A 23,297-nucleotide genomic window follows, 5' to 3' on the forward strand; every position below is an offset into this window, starting at 1 on the left:
ATGTTTCAATTTGTTCGTTGTAGCAATGCAAATTTTATTGAGAGAATATGGGGGGTGGGGGGGTGGGTTAAGATCAACTAAAATTATCAATATGGAAACAGCCTAAAACCATCCTGCTAATTGGTTATACAGCATTACCCAGCATCAGCATGATAAAGAACACATCCTTATCCCTGCATTATAACAAAGTATCACCATAAATGTGTCAGAAAGTGTTAGCATAGGCATTTGCAAAGAAGCAGTGCGATGCATGTACAACCATGACATTTAAGGGGGAGATTTCTTTTGCAGCAAAGGCAATGCCACTATTTCGTGAAATGCGAGTCTACATGAGATGGATAAATCATGCAAAGCAAAAGCAACAGAAAACAAAAATTTGGGAGGGGAGGAACTAGCACGCCCACGCCCACACACACACACAAAGCAAGTAAAAGCTCTTACTGTGTAACAAGCTCGCCAAAGTTTTCATCAGGGCAGAATTTTCTAGGACGGCCTCGTTGAATATGACGGCCCCGTTTAAACTCTTCATCATCAACAGTCCAAAAGGACCCAAACTCATCCTCTACTCTGATAAAGCACTTATGCAGGGATAGGTTGGTGCGAATAGCACCCTGGGATAAGATCAGCAAACGAGATGAAGTGGAAACAAAGTGACATGGGATCGGGGAATAGAACAGACATCAAATACAGGGGAAAGGAAAAAGAAAATAAAATGCAATAAGCATAAGCAAATGGATTGTGAGGGTTAATATGCATTGCCACCTAAAAGCTACTAGCATGTGATGCAAAACAAACACCAAGCAAGCAAGGGCAAGGGGACTGGTGGGCATACAAACGATAGTGATGAAATGCTCTCTGTTGTTTCTCCTTGACTGAAACAAGGTGAAACTACCCTGGATTGATCTCTAAACACCATCTAGCAGCCAAAGCCTCTATGTTAAAACTGTAAGCATGATCCAAGCTAGGCTAAGAAGTTCAAACATGGTGGACATACCCACTGATCTTTTGTGGCCTTCGTTTTTGGAACTCTACTTCATCCACTGTCCATACTGCCCCTTTTACGTTTTCTACTCGCACAAAACACTTGTGAAGACTAAGATTATGACGCACTGCATTCTGCAGCAAGTATAAGAGAGAAAATATTGAAGAAGAAGAAAAAAACTTTCCATGAGAAGAAGAGACTTAGCATTGTCCATGAACAGCAGCATTGTCAGCTGGCAAGTCCCCTTTCCCTCACCCGCCCTCCGCATTGGACTGCATCATATTTATATGTTTTTAAGATTTGCAAAAGAAATAACATAAAATCAGCTCCAGATCCCTTGATTAGCTATCAGGGTTGGGTTTCTTTTAAAGAACATGACCAACATTCAACCTGGGCAAGAATTAAAAAACAACACGCAATTGTCATTTTACATGCTTTGTCACCCCAGGAGCTCGTATAGAACCAAGGCATAGTAGAACAGGGCTAAAGGATTTATAAAACAAAAGGCAAACTTTTTTTTGGGGGGGGGGACACATCCTGCCATGAAAAAGGGAAGGAAGAGTGCGATTAAAAAACTGGGTAAAAACTGAGGGTCTGGTTTTGTAAAACAAAGTTTTCATGACCTGCTAAAAGTTCAAGAAATGTTAGTCATGTGTAAAAATTCCATACATAGGTTGGATCCAGATTAAGTTAGTTGAACTCAGTGGGACATGCTAATCATGTCTTCATTTGAGTCCCACTGATTTAAATGCGAACCGAGTGCAAGTATCTTAGTCCAGATCCAACCCACAGCAACACATTTCAGAAAGCAGAAATATATCAAGACATAGCTCTGGGGGTGAAAAAACCCTCTTAAAGTCTTTCACCACATACTCCAGTAGGGAAGCTGCCTTTCATTCCTGAATTCTGGCTAAGCATTTGGTAGATCCATGAAGAAACACCCAAACAAAAATTCACTGCTTGTAGTAAATAAATGTCCACTGAGTCATGTTTCTGAAGGCCTCACCAATTCCATAATTGTTTTCGGATTCACACTTCCAGCAACCGTACTTCAGTACTGCATAAAATATCCCATTTTTGAGCCACCCATACCACTGAAGTACAGTACAGTATTGTATTGTATTGTATTGTATTACTGCAGATGGACAAAGCCCGCTGTTCCCCTCAACCCCTAACACTACCTACCCTAGTCTCCAGGAAGGCAAGCAGCATGCTCTTTCCCTGTACTATCCAAGCTACTTCATCTGTCCCAGTGCTTGCTATCACTTAAAAGGCAACTGATAGCTGGTAGAAAGGGAGCAGACTGGAAATACACAGGTCAGTAACTAGCATCTACCAACTGTCAATGGGGAGGCTAGTTTACAGGCACAAAGCCAGAAAAACATATGGACAGGTGTATAAGTAAACAAAAGACTAAGCTCCATATTCATGAAATCCTGTATATGTAGTGAAAGGCATTCTAATCAGGGCTGTCTAAAATCACTGTGCAAACCAAGGTTAGGCATAACACATTTATCATATTAATTAAACAGCGGAGGGAGGTCTGTGTTACAACGGGGGAGGGGATTCCAAGAATCCTTTGATACTGCAGTTTCTCAGCGTAACTAATTTCCTTGCCCTTGTAGCATATCCATTTCCCCAGAAGCGGCTAAACAGACAGTCCAATGTATTTGAACAAATCCAGAGCTATATATGCGTTTTTGGCAGAAAGAAAGTTAATAAATCGCTGAAGACTCCTATAACCACATAACGTGGAAGCTGTTGAGGATCTACAATGTGAGTTCGTTACTTCTGTTGCTCTACAAGCCAAGGCTGGGTGAAAAGCCAAGCCTTTAAGCCGGGTGAGATCCATCACACCGTCCCACAATTTCCACTCGATAATTTCACTATATGAACAACTTTGGCTCTGATTATTTCCTTTCTGAAAATGTGTTTAAGGAACGGCAGAATGGTAACTGGAATCCTGCACATGAATGGAGCCTGGATATCTAAACACATGGGGATCAAACCAGTCAGTCCCTTACTTATGCTTGATTCTATGTGCACACAGTTCTCTCATGAGCATACCTCTCCACCTGGAGGAAGATTGGTAAACAGGAGTTGTGGGTGTCAACAGCACCACACACAGGTGCAGCACATGCTGGGATTTGTGGGGGGGGGGGCTGTAAGGAGAATGTGGCAGGCAACTGGACCAGCCCCATGAAGCCTTAATTATAAGGAATATATTTTTGAGTTGGGAAAATGAATTGAATAGGATTATATATGTATTATTATTACTGTACAGTCTTCTTAATCCCTTCTCACAATGCTACTGTTGACCAGGAGTGGAAGACTTCTACCTCTCTAGGAAGCAGTTGTCTATGACAATTGCTCCCCATGTGTAGAGACAACACAGTCACTGTGTCTGACATGGCCGTAAGAAAAAAATAAACTAACAGGAGATGACTTTGTGATTTTGATTCTCACTGTCAGTATGAGAAAGGAAAAAAACTGCTCTGTACATTAAAACCACAACCACACACCATACAAAAACAATGCTAATTACCCTTGAATAAAGTGTTTGTTGTTTTTTATCTGAATAAGCTCTTCTTTATAAAAAACATTTACCTGGCACAGCAGTATGTACACACACACACACACACACACACACACACACAGTGGTACCTCGGGTTACAAACACCTCCTTTTACAAACACTTTGGGTTACAGACTCCGCTAACCTGGAAGTAGTACCTCAGGTTAAGAACTTTACCTCAGGATGAAAACAGAAATCGTGCAGTGGTGGCAGAGGGAGGCCCCATTAGCTAAAGTGGTGCTTCAGGTTAAGAACCGTTTCAGGTTAAGAACGGACCTCCAGAACGAATTAAGTTTGTAACCCGAGGTACCACTGTATTTGCTTTGGTGTGACATTTCACTGGCTAGCAATTAGTTTGCTATCAATTTGGAATAGATTCACCCTAAATGAGTGAAGCTGGACTTGATCTGATCCGGGCCCAAGTTAAGTTTGTTTAAAGATTGGTTGCAATTTAAGTTAAGGGTCTGTTCTGTTACCAATGATACCATGCCAAATTCTCAAATGATATGTTCAGCTTTTAAGGGTGATAGCATTAGGATCCAAGGAAGATAGAGTTCCCATGGATCTTTGGGAGCCTACATCACAATCCAAGGCAACTGTACCTCCCATGGATCCCTGTGCCTAGTAGCCACAAAGATAATACAGAAAGGCCTCTGCAGTGTAAGTCAGTATGGAAAAGGGAAGGGGGGGATCAGGTGTCAGGCTCTAAGCCTAACTTCAAAGGGGACATTTTAATAGACTCTGGGGCTTTCAAAATTGGGGAAGTTCATTTCTGAATCCTCCAGTTCTAAAGTTTAGAGCCATCTTGTCTGATTCGGTAAAGTGATTGGTTAAAAAAAAAGGCTCTAAAGGCTTTTCCCATCCCCCCTCTTTTTACTTGCGAATCTGATGCCAACACCTGAATCTTAATGACCACAGTAAATGTTGGCCCTTCTTTCGAGAGAGAAATGCAAAATGAGTGACAAGAGTTAATGAACATTGATCAGACCTGTAAAAAGTGTGGGACTGTAGCTGATGTGAGGTAGAGTAAGCTAAGCGATGATGAATTGCCCAAGGCCACTCAGTGAGCTTCCATGGTGGTGTATTTTAAATGTATTCTTTTAGATAGTAACAGGTTATTTTTATATTTTATGTTCACTGGGAAATCTCCAATGAAAATGTGATAGAAGTACTGCAAATCAGACAAAAACTAATATTGCTGAGAGGGGATTGGATTCTGAATTTTCCAAACCTAAGCTCAATATGGTAACTCCATGTACCAAACAAGCTTTCAAGTGTTGTCTAAGTTACTGATCTGAATCATCAGGTAGAAACCTCACTGGCTATGAAGTCTACAGATGTGGCCGATTACATCTGTTGCAGGGTGATAACCAATGCTAGTTGGAGCAGATCCAATGAAATGGGTTGACTTAGGTAATGTTCTCCATTAATTTGAATGGTTCTGCACTGAGTATGACTTAACACTGAAAATCACCCACAGAGTTTTGCTTTCAGAACAGAATCACCAAATTGTTATTTTTAAAAAATTCTATTGCCACCTGCCCCCCTCTTCACTTCACAGTTCAAAAGTGGTTTGGGCCTTCAGGATTAAAGCTTTTTAAAGGTGGCACCAGTGATGTTTCCCCCTTTCTTTTCTTTAAAAAAGCTGCTGTGCCAAATCCCCAAACCACTTTTTGAAATGAGGGGAAGATAAAGAGCAGTTTAGGGTTGGGGGCTTTTTAGAAAGAAACTCTGCAAAAAAAAAATTAAAAAATTCAGATGCCATGTGTGCCACTTTGTACTGTAGCCATTTTAAAATAAAGGGAGTATTCTAAGAGAATTTAAACACACAGTGAAATTAACTAAACAGAGCCAAACTATTGAAATTTAAAGCACCAGGGGTATTTTTGTTAAATTGCTAGATTTAATATTTTTATTGGCTTGCGTCTTTACTGCTGTGCCCAATTAACCTGTATTGTGTTTCATAATACACTAGTGAATGTTTTGAGAAGTTGGCATGTTAATTTAAGGCAGGTGTATCAGCTAGCTGAAAAGCCAGTTTTCTATGAATCCTTGGAAAAAGAGTTTGCGGCTTCCACTTAAAAGAATGTGTACATAAAACCACCATCTGATAAAGCTTCTTCTTCACCCTTTCCCCTATATCTCAGCAGCTGAAATGTTTTCAGTGCTAGGAGCAACTACATAGGCAGACTGGTAGCTTAATCACAGAAGGTGGAGACAAAAAACAGCAATGGGCATCTAAATTAGCAGCAAATTTCAAAGACAGTAGAATATTTCTGCCAACCAGCAAGTTGTTTGTGGAAGATAACGAGGCACCCTGTGTGTGTCAAAACAACTGATCTAGATTTCAAAGTCCACACACCGTTACAAACAGTTATGTCTGCAGCACTATCTGTTCTGTACATGTCAAATACTAAAGCAAGAGGTACGCATGGCAATAAGGTATACCTTCCACGTTGCTGCATTGCGTCTGAAGTAGGCAAACATTCGCGTGAACCAATTGTAGATTTCATTTAGTGTTAGCTGCTTTTCTGGAGATTCAAGAATGGCCTGTAAAGCAATTAAAACTCAATAATGATCTAAGACAAAATGAGCAGAAAACACACTTGCATATTTGTTTGAATAAATAAAACAAAACGTGACTCTTGAGCACAAAATCGAAAAGAAGGTTTCACGCTACAATCTAAGATTAATGGTTGTATTTAGTAGCTCAATGGCAAAATTCAAAATGGAATTATCTAATTGTTTTGAGTTTTATTTCTGTTTCCTTACAGAAATATTAATTTATTAGTCATTCATAAAGCAGAATCAAAGAGAAATGCAAAACATTTCACTAGCTGATTAAAGCTTAGTAATTATTTTGAGCTCAGATTAATTCTAGGGATCAGAGATTACTGTAGCTTGTGATAATTGACTTGCCATCTTTAAACAGGCTCATTTTCACTGTTGTGTGAAATGAATTTCCTAATAATCACATCGTATAGTAATACTTAATCAAAAGCAATTATGGTATATGTATTGCAGTTGTGAGAGAAAGAAAAAAACCTTATAGCAAAGGCTTCAGCATGCCAACGGGCTTTTCATCTGCTCTGTCTATAGCATCACATATATGTACAACCCTGGATCCCAGCAGGCTGTTCCGCTTGTTCTCACTTACCTGCCTAATTAAGGATGCATATGTAAAGGGTGGCCTGACTTCTGCATTCTTGTAGAATTCTTGGTTCTGCGCAAGATCTGCTAAATAAAGTACAGGAGTTCCCTGTATTACCATGGCCCACAGTTCACACGAGCAACACATAAATGAGAAGAATGTGAGAATCTCCCTGCACATCCATCAAGTTACCTGAAGAGATGGGCACGTTGTATTTGTCAGAGTACCGCCTTCGGATGGGTCCGACATTGTGCATGCTGGTAGTAGTGATGACAGAAGGTCCCTGGGTAACAGGAGTGATGGGTGCTGTTGGGGTGGTGGGGGTATGAGGTAAGCTCTGCGGAGAAGCCTCTGATGCAGTCTTTGAAAGTGTGACGCTAGATACAAGGTTCAGCTGTGGAAAAAGCAAAAGGAGATGGCATTTAAAATATTTATCACAATTTGCTCTCCTCGATGCATAGGAGTGGTGTTGTAGTTAAGAGTGTGAACTGAAGACTAGGAAGTCTCTGGTTATAAACTTTTGAGCCATAACCTTAGGGCAAGCTACCATCTTTCAACTCAGCCCCAAGTTCCCTTCCATTGTAAGATAATAAGATGCTTTAAACACATTAAAGCAAAGGTAGACAATGTGGCGGCCTCCATATGTTGTTGGACTAAAACACCCATCATCCCTGACCATTCTGGCTGGGCCGATGGGAGTTGTAGTCAAAAACATCTGGAGGGTATTAAATAAAACAGCAAGTATTTTTAAATTAAGTTTAACAATTTTTTTATAAAAAAACACACTACTTATACTACTGAATGCCCCCAAACCAAGTATTTACTATGACTAGTATCCAAAGATGTGCCAAATCTCTATTATCATTAGTGCAAGGGTTTATGCTTGCACAACCAAACTTTTCCTCCCCTCACACACCCCCTTTCTCTGTTCTGGGTTGTCCCCCCACCAGCCAATTCTCTGCAGCAGATTTCAGGAAAGCCAGTGGCAGAGCTTCATGCTCCAGCACCAGGGGGCAGGGGGTCCGGCGCACCACCCGCAGGGGCGTGGCACGTGTCCTGGGGGCGTGGTGCGCTGCCTGTGGGGGTGTGGCGCCCAGCGCGGTTGGGGGAACAGCTGCAATGGCACCCCACTGGGATCACGCTGCAACAACAGCACGAGATACCACCCTATGGTTTTAAGTTAAGAAAGAGGAGCCATTATCTCCTTCACATTTGGCCACATTTGGGTCCAGTGAACATTTTTGTATAGATAGGATATGAGGAAAATATCAGAGTTTTGTCTCAAAACTATTATCATTACAGACTTAAAGCAGTTTTTGATACAAATCCATCTTCCCATGAAAATCTGATAATAAAAAAACAGTGAGAGAAGATGGAAGAAAAGCACAATATGGGTGCGTGTGTTTTTTATCCTCAGCAACTAAGCTCTTGGAATGATTTGCATTGAAAATTCTGCATGGATGTAAAAGGTTTAAATTATTATCTTTACATCATGGTCCCAATCCAATTCCGCAGATTCTGTCATTTTTAACAACAACTAAACAAACAAACAAAAATCAGAAACGCATTCACACATTTTTTATATCACTCCTGGTTTGGTCCCAAATAATACCATTAAGCCTTCAATCCTATACTCACTAACTGCAGCAAATTCTATTGAACTCAGTGGGGCTTCCTTCTGAACAGCCATGTATAGGATTATACACTAGCATCTTACCTATTAGGCATTTAAGGTATTGCAAGGTTAAAGAATATATATTTGGTTAATAAAAAACAGACCACTTAAGAATCAAGGCCATTTTTCTAAGAGATTATACAAAAGGCCCCATGAGGACATCAGAAAATTTATATTTCACGTGTATTACATGGGTTACTTAATTAATCAGATAAATAATCAGTTATCTACAAGCAATATTCATATTTTTTTTAAAAAAATATAACTAGATAATCAACATGGCCAACAATTGGCTGCAAGAAGTGAATAGTTGAAGAGTGCTGATGTTATTTCCCATTAACACAGATCTCATTCCACACAGAGGACTCAAAAAATATTCAAGACAAATGAAGCCTCATAGGAACTTTGGTGACAGAGATACGAGATGAGCCTTACAACACAGTAACTAAATGGAAATCTTGATGTTTAGATGCAAACAGTACAGAATGTGTACTTATGGCCTACTTTTGAGCTCCCCGCTGGGTTAAACAAAGTGGGAGGGCCATTCTAACTCAACTGTCAATATAAAGTACTGTCAGAATTCACGATGTATCAGGCTACTCTGGAAAACTTCTCAAAGAAGGGAAAATGAGGTATGTGCACCAATCTCAGAGCTTGGGATACGAGGGGTGAAGCAAAGGGTGTGCCCCACTCTGCAACATTTCTCCATTTACAGAACCTTATTTTTATTTATGTATTCAAAACGTTTTTGTAACACCCTTCATTAAAAATCCCAGAGTGGTTTTCCACACCCAAATCCCAATACAATAAAAACAGTTCATCTAAATCCAATAAATTCAGGAAAAACAGCAACAATCACAGTAGCCAGACAAATCTCAATGCCTTGGTATCAATGGGCAGCCAAATTACACACTACATTTGCATTTCTTCTTCCATACTTAAGACACATAATGTTATTTCATAACCAAAACTCGTTGGGGGTGGGGCAGAGATGGTTTGGTGTTTTGCTCTTTCCTCCTGAAAATCGCTATCAAGCTGCAATTTGCCCCCAAAGTGCTGTTTGCCGTAAACAGCAGCTGGAGGGCACTTGTGTTACTCCTGGTAGGAGAACAATGTGGGAAGAAAGTGACACTCTTGCACCACAGCCCCCCGTCCAGATCACCCACCACATGCAACTGTGAAAACACACAAGGAACGTTTGGTTTGTGCCAGTCCTTTCCACTTATAGAGCAAGGGGAACAAGCTACACCCAGGAAAACTGAGGAGGGAGCACATGTCTCGTGGAAACTTGGCATGCAAAATGTTGAGGGGAAAGAGGCAGCAACAATATTTTTCTGCACACAGCAGAATTTAGTTATGAACTGAACTTTGCAGAAATGAGAGCTGGCTGGTTGGATCCGTGATTCAATCCCACAGTCTGCTCACATGTCTAAGAAGAAAGATGGGAGGTTTTGCTTTCAAATTGTGCAATGACATGAAATGACGGTTGCAGATTCAGAAATTACCTCGGACAGTGTTCTCTCTTGAAAACACGAGGCAAATGCTAACTTATGCACCTGATTGGCTATCTTAAGTTACTTTATTTGGGGTTGTATAAATTCTGTTATGCCCCTCTGACATCTAACCATCACACACACACACACACACACACACACACACGGAGAAAGCACAGTAACAGCTATAGTACATTTGAGAAGTCTTGCTAAGAAATCAAATCTACCCCATTTTATCTCCATTGTTAAAGTAGGTGTTTTTAAACATCACAAGCAGATTTGAATCAATTTCCAGTGCTCTTCCATTGCATAAGCTCAGTAGATTGGCTCTCCTGCTGTAAGGAGCACGGATACTGTTTCATCATTACTGTTCAAACCACTCAATTTCAAACAAGTTCAATTCTGTTTTTACTGTTTAAAAGCTTAAACATTTAATCTGTTTCTACTAGGAAGCTGGGGAGGGGGAAGCCCAAAGGTCAATGTTCTCCAGTTAAATAATCTGAATTGAGTTAAATTTCTTTAGGCTTTTCAGGGTAGGTAGTACAACTAGAAATAAACAGAGAAAGTGAGGAAGAGTAAAGGGAGGGGATGCCTCCTTTAACAGGCTTGACAAATGACACTGCGATTCACACCCACTGCCGGGCTGCCACTAATAAGCTACAGAGGAAGCAGCCAATCTCAGCTAATTACCAGATAAAATTGTATTGTAAGGACTCTAATTAGGAGATGCTTATGGAGGTGATCTAATGATTAAACGCCGCATTCGAATGACCCCACCATCAATGTGCAATGGTGCAAGATGTCACTGGAATATTTTGTAGAAACAGTAATTTTATTTCAAGGGGGGGAGGCAGTAATATTTGTAATAATGGCTACGAGGTAAACTAATTAAAAGACAGTTCCTAGAGGAAGGCTGTGGCTTTGAGCAGCTGTGGCCGTTCCAAAACAAAGTGCCAAATCTCGACAGAGGAACTGCAGTCAAGTGGAAAATTTCTGCCTGACCTCTGCTCTTGCTATTAATTTGCAGGAAAACTAATGACACATATACATATTCCCACAAAATTGTTCTAATTGCTAATTTGCCAAAGGAGCCCAGTTTCCAAATTAAACATGACTGCAATCTGAGAGGGAAGAAGAAGAAGAAGAAGAGGGGGAAGGTGGTGTAAGGTAGGAATCTAGCCTAGCATTGTGTTTCACCTCCGACAATGGTTGGGAGACAGAACCAACAAGTTAATGAAACAATGACCTCGTCACTTCCTATAGAAGTTTTGCTTGTCAGACTTCTGCTCGATGATGATAGCATCTCACATTTTGCAAGAAGCCAACCTTGGTCAGCCACTGTGCCAAAAATGTAAAGGGGTAGCAGCAGAGAGAATTTACACCGAGTACACTTGAGAATGCACTGCTTCCATAGCCTCAAAATTCAGTTATTAATTGTGAACTGGAGCAGAACTACTCTATGAATTGTGTTGATTTTTGTTGGGATCTAAAATATTAATCTTCATTACAAACTATTAAATCTTAATATCATCATCAATTAACAATGAAAAAAGCCCCATCTAGACTCTGGCTTTGCAGCAGCCAAAGATGATTATGCAGGGCAAAGATCAGGAAGGGTTTGTACTGGGAAGGTCTCTTTTTCTGATGGAAATGCCACGCCATTTCTCAATGTTTGCATTTTCTATTTAAAAACATGCTGCTCTGGTTTCAAAAGTTGCTCACAGAGGCATTTGACGGACACAAAGCTTCCACTCTGGTAGAATTTATTTTGAGTGAGACAAATCTGAAACCAGGCTTTATTATTGTGGAGAATGGTCCTTAACTTGGACATGTTAGTGCAAGCTTATATTGCCTAGGCATTTATGGCAATTAGCTACTTGTTTTTGTCCCAGCAACAAGCAGACTGAGCATTATTGGTTTCCATCTTGTAAGCGTTGTCAGTAAGTGACACTGTGTATAGTTCAGAACCTGCTTGAAATGGTTGGGAGTTTGTACCTGAACACAGACAATATCTATGAATTAATAACTATTTCTGTTCTCTCCTGCTGAGAAATAGCTGGCTCTGTATTCTGCCTAAGGATGGATCCAACACTAGGGCTGCCATACATCTGGAATTTTCTGGACATAACCAGGATTCAGCCGTCGGAAATGGTGTCTAGGCGAAAATCACTAGAATGACCAGGAAAATCCGGACATGTGGCAACCCATGTTGGAAGTGTAAAAATAGCTTAAAAACGTCTTTTTTTTTTTAAGATCTTGCAAGAAAGAGAGAAAAAAAGCTCAGAGCAACTTTGGCAAAAAGAAAAGAAAGCTCAACAACAACTTTTCCAATAAAAAGCTCAACAACTTTTGTGTCTGGATTTTCACTTTTTGAAATACCCTACACAATTCAAAAATGTGTTTAATTACCACAACCAACCAAAGTCAATGTAGGAATATGCACCAGTTTCTGGAATATCTTCTGACAATTCTAGTGCAACTCTGACTACTAAACGGCTTTAAAATAATAGGTGGGTGAACTGCCCTAAAATCAGATGACCAAGATCTTCTTATCGCAAAGGATTAACAAACAAAATAACACCAGAGCCAATTTCTCACTGCACTTTTAAGCCTGCAGCAATTTGACTTGAAGTAGGCATTAACCCCCTCCCCCCACTCAGAAAAGCTCTCATTTTTTCCTGAAAGCTGCCTTGTGTTCCCATCAGGGAAAAAGGAGAAACAGAAATAAATATATAATAAAAAAACCTGAATTTTCTCCTGCTTGTTTTAAAAAGAATAATGTTCTTAAGTAAAAAATAAGTCTTACCCAACCGTACCTCACCATTGCTGCATAAATCATTAACAGTATTTTTTACACATGTACGTTTGTACGCATGCAAACACACACAAAAGAATGATAGTTAAAATGGCTTCCATTAGGTCTAAGGTAATGCATGCAAACGGTGACAAAAAAGCAGCAAACACACCAAGAGGACTAGCAGATTTCAAGCAGGGGGGAAATCATACAAGCTATGCTGAGCCCATCTGTGGTGCTTTAGGGCAGCAGTTTCTCCACTGCTGATTCTACCATTCTGATCATGGCTAAAACAGCTGCTGTAATTGGACTTCAGAGGTGGACACCAATTGCTAAGCCACAGAAAGTGGATGTGTGTTGGGACTGTTAGATTTAGTGTGCTTTAACACTTCATCCACGAAAATTTTACTATATATATATATATATATATATATATATATATATATATATATATATATAATCTGCACGCAACACAGGATTTGGCAGGCAGCAATCACTTAGCAGGTGTTGTTATTGGCAGGGATACTAAGGAAACCCAAGTTGAGGAGTGGGACTTAATGAAAAACAGTATATAAAAACAGCTTTTGTGTGTTGCATTTGCAAATCTCTTTTTATTGCTACATATCATTATTTTTCAAACTATAAAATACAGCTACAGCAGCTAAAATGCTCAGTCATTACCTCACAGTTAAAAGGCTATTTTTTAATGCTTTGTTTTTACAGTTGCTAAAAACAGGATTTCAAAACAATCCTAATTGCTGTGGTTAGGGTAAAGGAAAATACATAAAAAATAGCCAACAGTTATGTCAGCTCTATAAAGACGGATGTACTGCCAGGTATGCAAAAAACACTTTTGAGCCAACGAAAGAAGAATGTATTCCTTCTCTCTTTCCCGAGGCGCAATTTATAGCTATGAAAGTGCCATCGAAAAGCACACTGTGCCTTGGTTTCCCTCTGTCATCTGAACCTCATGCATGAATGAAAATAATGGAACAACTATTGCATTAAGCATATCAATGCATTAGAATATCAATGCTTCCAAGTTCTGTCATAAACAAAAACGTCAGACAGATTAAGAGAATACTGGATAATGGAATATTCAGTTAAATTTTATTTCAAACACTAAAATAAAAAATAGTGATGTGTGAACTGCTGTAATATTTCTTTTGACAATACAGGTCAACAGTAGGATGTAACAGAAAGCACAGCCACCTTTTGATGTGTGCCTTGAGCACAGGGACAGGTATTCTCCAGCCACTTCTACTCTTGGAATGCCTCACACAACAGGAGTGACTAGAAAAGCAGATATCTTAAGATGGGCTTCCCTAAATCATGGAATAGACTGTTTGAGCTTTCCCCTCTAAAGCAAAGCAAAGATTGACAGTTCATCTGAGGACACGCTCCTTCACTCCCAAGTCTCAGAAGAACCAGCAGACTAACAGAAAACAGAGGTATGCAAGACTACGAGGGTCTTGGAGTGCCTTAAGGTTCACGGAACTCCCGCCTAGTCAATCAACACAACAAAAAGTGGAAAAGAATACAGTTTTCACCTCCTGACCCAGTCAGGTTATGAACACAAGGTGGGCTGTGTAGAAGAGATCAGGAAGAAGGCTTCTCTCACCATGGTCCTAAAGACATGAAAAGAGCTATCATTTCACACCATCCACTGACTGTGAATTTCACAAGCAAATGGGGATTTCAGAGATAAGTTTTGGAAAATACAGTTGACTGCCTGTTACAATTTTCACCCAGTTCAGGGTAAGTTTGGCTTATGCTTTCCTCCTCCGCAGGCATACCTATATAGTTCGGTCCTCACGGTATACCTGCTCACTTGCTCACTCGCCTAACCAATATTTTTCTTAACGAGAGTGCCTTCTTTTTGCATCCTGGCAAACACCTTGTGTGTACACTCCACCCACACCCACCACATTTGAAAGCTGTTTATAAAGGGATTTCTTTCAATACGCACTTATTGGAATTATGCTCACTTCTGCAGGACCTTAAGCATGTGGCTGATATATGAGAGCTGAGGAATGTGCAAGCACTTCCAACACGCTGCAAAGAGATTGCTTATTTTAAGGAGATAATCTCATACATGCTTCTCCTTGCGATTATATCTGACAAGTTGCTGCTCTCTGTGGTTGGATGGACTCCTGATTCATTGTGTAGCACTGGGAACTGATCAAAGAGTTCAGCAAAATATGGTGCTAATTTATGTACCTAGTCAAGACCAAAGCACTTGACTAACGAGAAACACCTATGGCAACCAAATAATAGACAGCTAAAGCTCATATTGTGCAGCCAGATCCTCAATTTTTAGCTGATGGTGAATTTTTAATGCAAGTATTACAAGCCCCACTCAGCCGCAATTTTACATCCGTGTTTTATTAGTAAGTTTGCCTATTTTTAAAGGCGAAAGTAAGAACTGATGCAAAGATATTAAAGCTAACATACACCTTGCATCAGTCATAGGGAGAAGGGAAAAATTAATTACTGGGTGTAGAGAATACTTCGCATTACAGTATTGGTCATCAGATCTCTCCCAGTCAAAGTTCTACCCTGCTGAGTTAAAAGGAGTGAGGTCTAGCCTAGACTCTGTGATGCCTTTGCTATTTCCCCCCTCACAGGGAAAGCACAATATGCAAAACACTATATTCCTACATTTTATAATTAATTTTCGAATGCTTCACCTATACATATTTTAATAATTTCTGATTTATCTGATGGTATCTATAATAAAATTTTCTATATTTCAATAAATGAAAAGAAGGCTGTTTCAATCCAACAACAGAGTGTCACACAATATAGGCCTGTCAGGCACCAATTTTTACTTCTAACATGTAAGTTAAAGGATAAGGAATTTATAATGCTGCCTGTGAACGAAACCACTTTTCATACACAAATGTGATCTTTTTTTCCCCCCAAAGGGTAATACAACAGTACATTTACATAAACTAATCCAAACAATCTATGTATTTGACAATGGCAAACCTCACACAGACTGCCTATTGTTGGTTTACATCTTGGAGTTCTTTATGTTGGCTTGTAACACTGCTCTAGCTGTCAAAGGTTTGACTTGGACTCTAAATAAATGGTTATACAAGTGCTGTGCAGCGATATTGGACTTCTTTGGAAAAGAAAACCTGCTGTGTATGAATTCAAAAGCTATTAATTTTTCAGTCAAAAATATTCATGCCTATTTCTTTTAATAGAGAAACACTGTGCTGAGCAACTGAGAGATAATGTTGACTAGTGGTACAGAATTTTCAATAGAGCAGTTAAAAATAAATTTAGTAGGAGGTCCCCATCAAAGCTATAATTTTCCAGAATGTAAAACATTTTTAATACTAATCAAGAAAGTGCATCCTCCCTCCCACATTGCCTAGATCAGTTTTTTTCCTTTTCCTACTGCTTTTTCCTGTTTATTAGCTGTGTTGCAGTACTTATCATGGCATCCCCAACTGGTACAGCTGGAGCTCACGGTCAAAAGTTCCCAGATTTTCAGCAGCCGGATACTGGTCAGATGTCTGAACACTACGCATTAACGTCCGATAGATTATAATCCCTATTGCGTGGATGACGCTTGTCCACATGTCCACTATAAGAAGCCTTGAAGTACCTTTCTACGAAGTCATACAAAGCTTTAGCAGTGTAATTATAAAGCTGGTATTTAGTGTGGGCCAGGGGTATGTGCTCAATTGGGCAGAGGTAACCTACATGTTACTTGAATTCATTTCTAGAGTGCTACCACCTTGTAGAGAAGGGGGGTGGGTGTTTGATTATGGGTCCAAGAGAAGAGAGCAAACTCATTATTTCATATTAACAGAGTTGTCGTAGGAGCTCCAGATATTAAGAAACAAGGTTCTTACCAAAGAGAGATGGAGCTCTCCAACTAAGCTTCTCCAAGCAATTCTCTTTTTATCATATGCATATTGTTTAGTGTTTGTTTGTTTTTAGAATAGGGGATTACAGGAAAGCTGCACGTAAGAAGAAAGCATATCTTAACTGTGCATTATACTTAGAGTACCATTATGCTCTTTGCATCACTCTATAAGAATCTACTCTACAGAAAATCCTTTAATAAGATGGATCAAGAGAGTGAAAGGGATCAGGGATTCTAATGAAATGTTTGATCTTATGTTAAAAAATTAGTTCATCAGTCAGAATCGGAGTTCACATTCAAAAATTTCGATAAGCAAACATCTTAAATGCAAGATACTTTAATTTTACTCCTTTAATTAAAATATCTTAAAATTCCTAATTGCTTCATGTGATAAACCAAGGCAGTGATTTGCCTTATGATTTTAAGATCTGTAAGATTTAAAGGTACACTGTGTTTGATTTTATTCTAAATTATGCAAATATTAATTGATTATTGATGATCTATAGTCAACTTTAATCAATATGCAGATTGTAAACAATATGCAGTGATACAGCACAATAGTCAAGTATTGGTTTACTTGTTGTATTTTTTACTTTTTTGACCAGTCTAAATAAAACAAACACATGACTAACTAAATACAAGTCAAAGACGATTAGCCCAGCAAATATGGTAGCCTGCCTATGAGCAGCTGGTGGACCGAAATTAATGTCTGAAACAGAACACATTATTGAAATAGAGAACATAAAAAATATATAAGCACCCTGCACCTCTGTTTTCCTAGAAGGGAATGTGTATTTTGCAGGTTCCCTGGAGAATAAATTGCTCTAGAACAGTGATGGGGGGGGGAACCAATGAGGGGAATAGTAGGCTTTTTCATATTCAAAACCTCTCATGTCATCCCTTAATCTTTTTTTTTTTCCACCAATACACTTCACATAGACTTAACATACTTCAGTAGGACCTGTTTAGGAACTACTGTGCTGTTCACCATTATCTCATATTCTCCACGTTTTTCCTGTGCAACTTTTTAGAGTTATTCTAGGCTATGCTTTTAGGAGATGAATTATCTCGCTATAGGGAAGAGACACACCTAAAAAAGAGACGGGTAATGTTGCTGGAGGAGACTCCCATGGACTGCAAGAAGATCAAACCACTCCATTCTGAAGGAAATCAGCCCTGAGTGCTCACTGGAAGGACAGATCCTGAAGCTGAGGCTCCAATACTTTGGCCACCTCATGAAGAGAGAAGACTCCCTGGAAAAGACCCTGATGTTGGGAAAGATGGAGGGCACAAGGAGAAGGGGACGGCAGAGGATGAGATGGTTGGACAGTGTTCTCGAAGCTACCAGCATGAGTTTGAGCAAACTGCGGGAGGCAGTGGAAGACAGGAGTGCCTGGCATGCTCTGGTCCATGGGGTCACGAAGAGTAGGATACGACTAAATGACTAAACAACAAGTGTTGCTTTCTGCTCATAATCTTGCAAACTGTTCAGGATTTCCTTCTTGAACACAGTATGACACATGCCTTCGAGCATTCCTTATGATGTGAATCCAAAACGGATTTATTATCTAGAATATTAGATGATTCTGATCATCTTCATCACTTTGTGTTTGTTCATAACATACTTAAATATCTGGCTTTTATAAAGTGGGGATGGAATTCCATAAGATGGCTGACCAAGTACTGTGGTACATGCTATCTGCATCCCTCATAATATTTATTTTGCCCTGGTAGAGCTCTTCATTTATTTTATACATGTAAATTAGGAGAACAGCCTCTGAGCTAGTTTAAAATGTATGCTTCAGTCCTAAACAGACTTACTGGGAGCTCTCATTGTACTTATTTCTGAGTAAACAGTCATTCCTAAAACAGTTAAAGCATAACTTTAAAGTCTACTCTTTAAAGTCCAGCTGAGTTCGCACGTAAATGAATAGACTTGTTGGCTTACTTTTTGCAAAATCAAATCAAATACACATAAAACACTTAGGGCTGTATTCAGCGTGGCACTAAGTAGAACATTTTGTTAGTGCAAGGATTTCTCCTTGCACAGCAGAGCATTGTTCCCCCTCTCCTCCTCCCCTGCCCCCCCCCAATCTGCTTGGGGATTTCCCCCTAACCCTTCGCACAAGTTCTGAGGACAGCACAGGATGTGAACAGGGGAGGGCACAAAAAAGGAGAAGAATGTGCATGTCTTCACTCAGATGGGTATTTTAAAGTAGCCCGCATGTCTTTTATGCTCTCTGGTGGGAAAAGAGGCTGTTGTGAAGCTTTATTCTGTCAGGGCAGATACTTACAGGCTGAGGTGTAGCTTTTGGTTCAGTTGACTTTACATGTAGGTGTGTCATCATAGCTTGCAGGCGCTCTTTGTCTTTTGAAAGCTAAACAGGAAAGAAAAATGGCATAAGTTATTTTTGTGAACAGAATCCAGAACAAACAAACAAAAACTTATTAATTTCTCAGAAATGTTTTATGGTGCTCTCTCTCTCTCTCTCTCTCTCTCTCTCTCTGTGTGTGTGTGTGTGTGTGTGTGTGTGTGTGTGTGTGTGTTTGTAACCAAACTCTAGGTGCTGGGTATCAGCTTTTTGCAAAGCAAAATGCATTAGCTCTCAACTGAAGCAGCTCTAGACCTGCTGGCACCAGTGCGTTCATTGCAGCAGTGACAGCTAAAAGACATTAATGAATCATATTTGCTCACCAACCCTGTCCCAATTCATGGGCAAGAGGCAAAGCACAAAGGAAAATGTGGTGAGTAAAAGAAGTGTGTGCTCTTTTGGTTAAACTTTTAAAATAAACTTAGAAGATTCCCTACCCTCTGGAACTATTCCCCACTGCTCCAATGGTTTTGCCCCCTACCCAGCATCTTCAATGAGAAGGAAACAAATGCTGCTAATTCTCAACTCTTGGGGAAAAAATTGAAGGCGCACCAAACTTTTGTTCTTGCATAGAACAGGAACTGGAGAAAGCTTTAATTGTGGAAGAGAGGGAAAAGAGAAAGTAAGGCTTCCCCTTTTCTTATTCGCATTTGCCTCAGGCCACCAAGATGCATTCAGTTTTGGGTATTGTTATGGCAGTGTTTCCCAACCTTTTTTGGGCAAAGGCACACTTGTTTGATGTAAAAAATCTTGAGGCACACCACCATTACAGCCCCGTGACGTCAGCGCGCAGCGTCACGCCGGGAGGGACGCACGAAAGTGTAAGTTTCATTTTTTCCCCCTCCCCCTTGCCGGGGAACCTCCAAGCTTTGGGGGTGGGGGGGGAGGAGGCAGCAAAGCGAGGCAGGAAGGAGAGCGCGGCTTGGCTGGGTGAGCTTTGGCAGGGGCAGGGAATGAGAGCCGCGAGGCGGGCGCTGCGGACGGAGGTGCTGCCCGCCGAGCTCGCAGGCAGCCAGGCAGGCAGACGGCGAGAGCCCCGCGCTGGGCGGCCTCTCCTCGCCGCCGCCGCCCGGCCTCTCGCCGCCCGACTCACCCGCCTCCCTCCAGGCAACATCTCGCGGCACACCAGGCAACATTTCGCGGCACACTAGTGTGCCGCGGAACAGTGGTTGGGAAACACTGGTTATGGTTCTGTCCTTTATAGCACTGACTGGGGGCTGCTCATATGGGGGAAAAAAGTTTTGAAACTCAAAAGACAATTGAGATGGAATCTTGAAGAAGTTATTTTGCTGGTGCATGGACCTCAAAGCACAAAATACACATATGTATGGTTAGAGCCTGTGAGCGAAGCATTATGCAACAATAAAGGCTGCTGGATTACCTGTATTCCAAGCTTTCTACTCAGGTTATAAAATATCTGGACAGGTGTATTTATTCATTTTAATATTATGTATTACATTTCAAGAGATTTCAAAGCTATTTGCATTTTTAAAGCAAAATCAAACATATGCAGTATAGCTAAAACACATAGAGCTAAAACAAATAAAACATTAACCAGTGCAGGCCCATACATGCCTTACTCAGAAGTAAGTCACAATGTTTTGAATAGGGATTCCTCTCAGGAAAGGGGGTATAGGACTATACAGAATAAATTTCAGGAGCCATGGAAATGAACAAGACAGATAATCAGATATTTAGAGCAAGGGCAGGACTCTGTAAGTGAAACATTTGAAAGACTTCTGGTTTCAAGACAAAAACATAAAACAAAGAATGAAAGGATTCTTTGGGCTGCTTTTCTGCAGGTCAAAAAGCAATACTAATATAAACCCTTAACTCCATTAGCAACTCCTGTCTATTCAGTTAGATCATCCAGAAGAAGTCGCAAGGGCTTGTTAAGCCATGGATGTGAGTAAGCTGTCATCAGCATGGCACCATAAAGGGCTCCTAAGGTCTGGAAGTTGTGGCTGCTAATGGTATTTTGTGGAGGGGGGGCTGCACTTGTAACTTGTGACTAAATGGTAAACCAGAGGGCCACTTTCAGGGCTATCTGTGTTATGAATTACGTCTTTGAGAAATTTTCTCCGCTGTGTTCATTGTTTTCTGTATACTACATACTGTGCACAAGCCTATTCCATGATGATTACATACTGCTAGTAAGCAGTTCCGCAGTGGTTCTCTCAAAAGTGCAAACAACCACAATGGAAGAGACACATTTTTCTTATATTATAGCAAACAGGGTTTCTTGTTTGACACACTCTCATTTACTGTTTAAGGATCAATTCCACGAAGAAGGAGAAAATCATGTATTATGTGTGGAAAAGCCCTCAACCTTATGTAAGTTATGAACACAGCTTAGGCTGCAATCCAAACCCCCTTAGTGCTAGGCTCCGGACTGAGCTAAGGTGTCCCTCCACCCAGCCGCGTGGGCCAATTTACGAGAGTGTCACCCCAAGAGTGCAGAGCTCCCTGTTCCACCCACTGAATGTGCAGACGGGTGGAAACACCTGGATCCCAATCTTGCCTCACTGTTTTCACTTGATGTCTCCGTGCCAGCTCCAGGCTGCTCCTGCCTTCTGCCATGAGTGATGGAGTTGTGAATGCAGACCTCTTTAGGAACACAGGTTTGATGAGGCCCTAAGCTCCTGAAGGTAATGGGGCCCTTTATATGTCCAGTTGTCCTTTGTCAACAAATTGTCGCTGTTTTTGGTGTTGAATATCTGCTATATGGTAATTTACGGTAAAGCCATTTGCACATAACAGTCCATGCAGAATGTAGGCATCCTATATATAGCAATGAGCTAACCAGTAATATTTTAGGGAGCAGGCTAGCAGCCGAGGCCCATTACTTACATCATAGGAGCCTACACAACACAAAACACTTGCTGTATGTAGGTTTTATTTTATTTTATTTTATTATCTTCTATTTTGGAAATGTACATCCAGGTTTTTTCCTTTAATTTTTTGGGGGGCCCCAAGAGAGTGGGGCCCGAAGCTATAGCTTGTTTAGCTCATACGTAAATCTGGCACTGCTTGCATGTGCTGCAATGATCAATGGGAGCCTCCGAAGAATCAAAACAAACATCGTTAAGTTTCAAAACAGGCATGGTTTATTATGAAGATGGCCTGGTACACTAACTTGTTCCAGCACAATCCCTGGTTCACCTGTGATAACAAGCCTCATTGAAATAGAACCTAAACTCTGCCGAAGCTCTGCTTCCTGGTTGTGTAGTAGCAGGAAAAGAGGGCATGAGTGTCAAAGGCTCTTAGGACTGAACCACAGTTTAGCATTATGTGCGATTGAAGCCACTAAGTCAGACTATTGGTCTATCTTGTTAAGCATTATTGACACTGTTCAGCAGCCCTCCAGTGTTCAAAAAAAGGGTCTTTCATCCCTGCCTTGAGATGCCTAGAGCACAGGTCTTGCATACAGGTGATTTAACCCCTGGCATTTCCAGTTAAGAGCATCAGGTAGCAGGTGATAGGAAATATTTCTGCTACATACTCTGAAGCGCTACTGCCAGTCTGAACAGACAACAGCACCTGAGATTTAAAAAAGTCTGACTTGGTATAAGCTCGTTTCCTATGTATATATAGAGGAAGGTTGTTCTTTGCAGTGTCACCATCAGAAATTTTAATGAAGCAGTGACTTGCATGCATTTGATGACATGGAGTCTAGTCCATGAAAGCTTGTGCCTATTAAAACGTGCTGGTTTTTAAGATCCTACAAAATGTTACATTGTTTTTGCTGCACAGACTAACACAGCTCTTCTGTAGGAATTGGGAACTCTGCTATCTTTCAAGGGCTCCAATCTAGCAGAGCTAACAGAGAAAAGGCAAAATATAGCACAAGGGGTTTTAAATCTATATTTTTGTGAGAATCATACCCAAGGATGAATAATAAACTACAGTTTAAATTCTTCTTTCATTTGGAGATGGAAGCGCTGCAGAGAACATAAGAGGTAAAACTCCAAGTGTGCAAGTTGGGGGTCTCAGGTGTTCATGGCCGGGAAGTACAATATTATTAACATGACATTTATTTTCTACTTGCATTTCCTGGAGAGTTCACAGGAGTCAATCAATGCTCCTTTTGCTCTACCTGTTTTGCAGACAATGCAAGCAGACATAATCTCAGGAGTCAAAGGGCTAACTTGAGATCAGTTAAGTCAAATCTACTACAGACTATGGTCAGCACTTGCTATGAATTAATACAGGGATGGGAAAGCTCCAGACATTGCTCACCTCAAATTCCCATCAGCCTCAACTGGCATGGCCAAGGATAATGGGTGTTGCAGTCCAACAACATCTGGAAGGCTACAAGTTCTCCATTCCTGAACTAATGGGACATATAGTCATACCTTGGAAGTCAAACAGCT

At 40.5% G+C, this 23,297-nt stretch overlaps 1 protein-coding gene across 19 annotated transcripts in view; it reads right to left on the minus strand.

The window, feature by feature from the left end:
- The window catches only part of FOXP1 (forkhead box P1), a 569,345-nt gene that overhangs the window by 25,119 nt on the left and 520,929 nt on the right, over positions 1–23,297 (minus strand). For 14 of the 19 annotated variants that reach the window (XM_081184128.1, XM_081184124.1, XM_081184126.1 and 11 more), the window contains 5 exons: positions 18,847–18,930; positions 6,900–7,101; positions 6,714–6,793; positions 6,005–6,106; positions 442–611 (listed from right to left, as the gene is read on the minus strand). In XM_081184128.1, coding sequence (XP_081040254.1) covers positions 442–611; positions 6,005–6,106; positions 6,714–6,793; positions 6,900–7,101; positions 18,847–18,930 — 638 coding nt within the window. Of the gene's footprint in view, positions 1–441; positions 612–994; positions 1,117–6,004; positions 6,107–6,713; positions 6,794–6,899; positions 7,102–18,846; positions 18,931–23,297 lie in introns of all 19 variants that reach the window. The other 5 variants (XM_081184116.1, XM_081184117.1, XR_014005113.1 and 2 more) reach the window with 4 other exon arrangements.

Source organism: Podarcis bocagei, assembly GCF_964188305.1.
Source record: "Podarcis bocagei genome assembly, chromosome: 2".
Taxonomy (NCBI): Eukaryota; Metazoa; Chordata; class Lepidosauria; order Squamata; family Lacertidae; genus Podarcis; species Podarcis bocagei.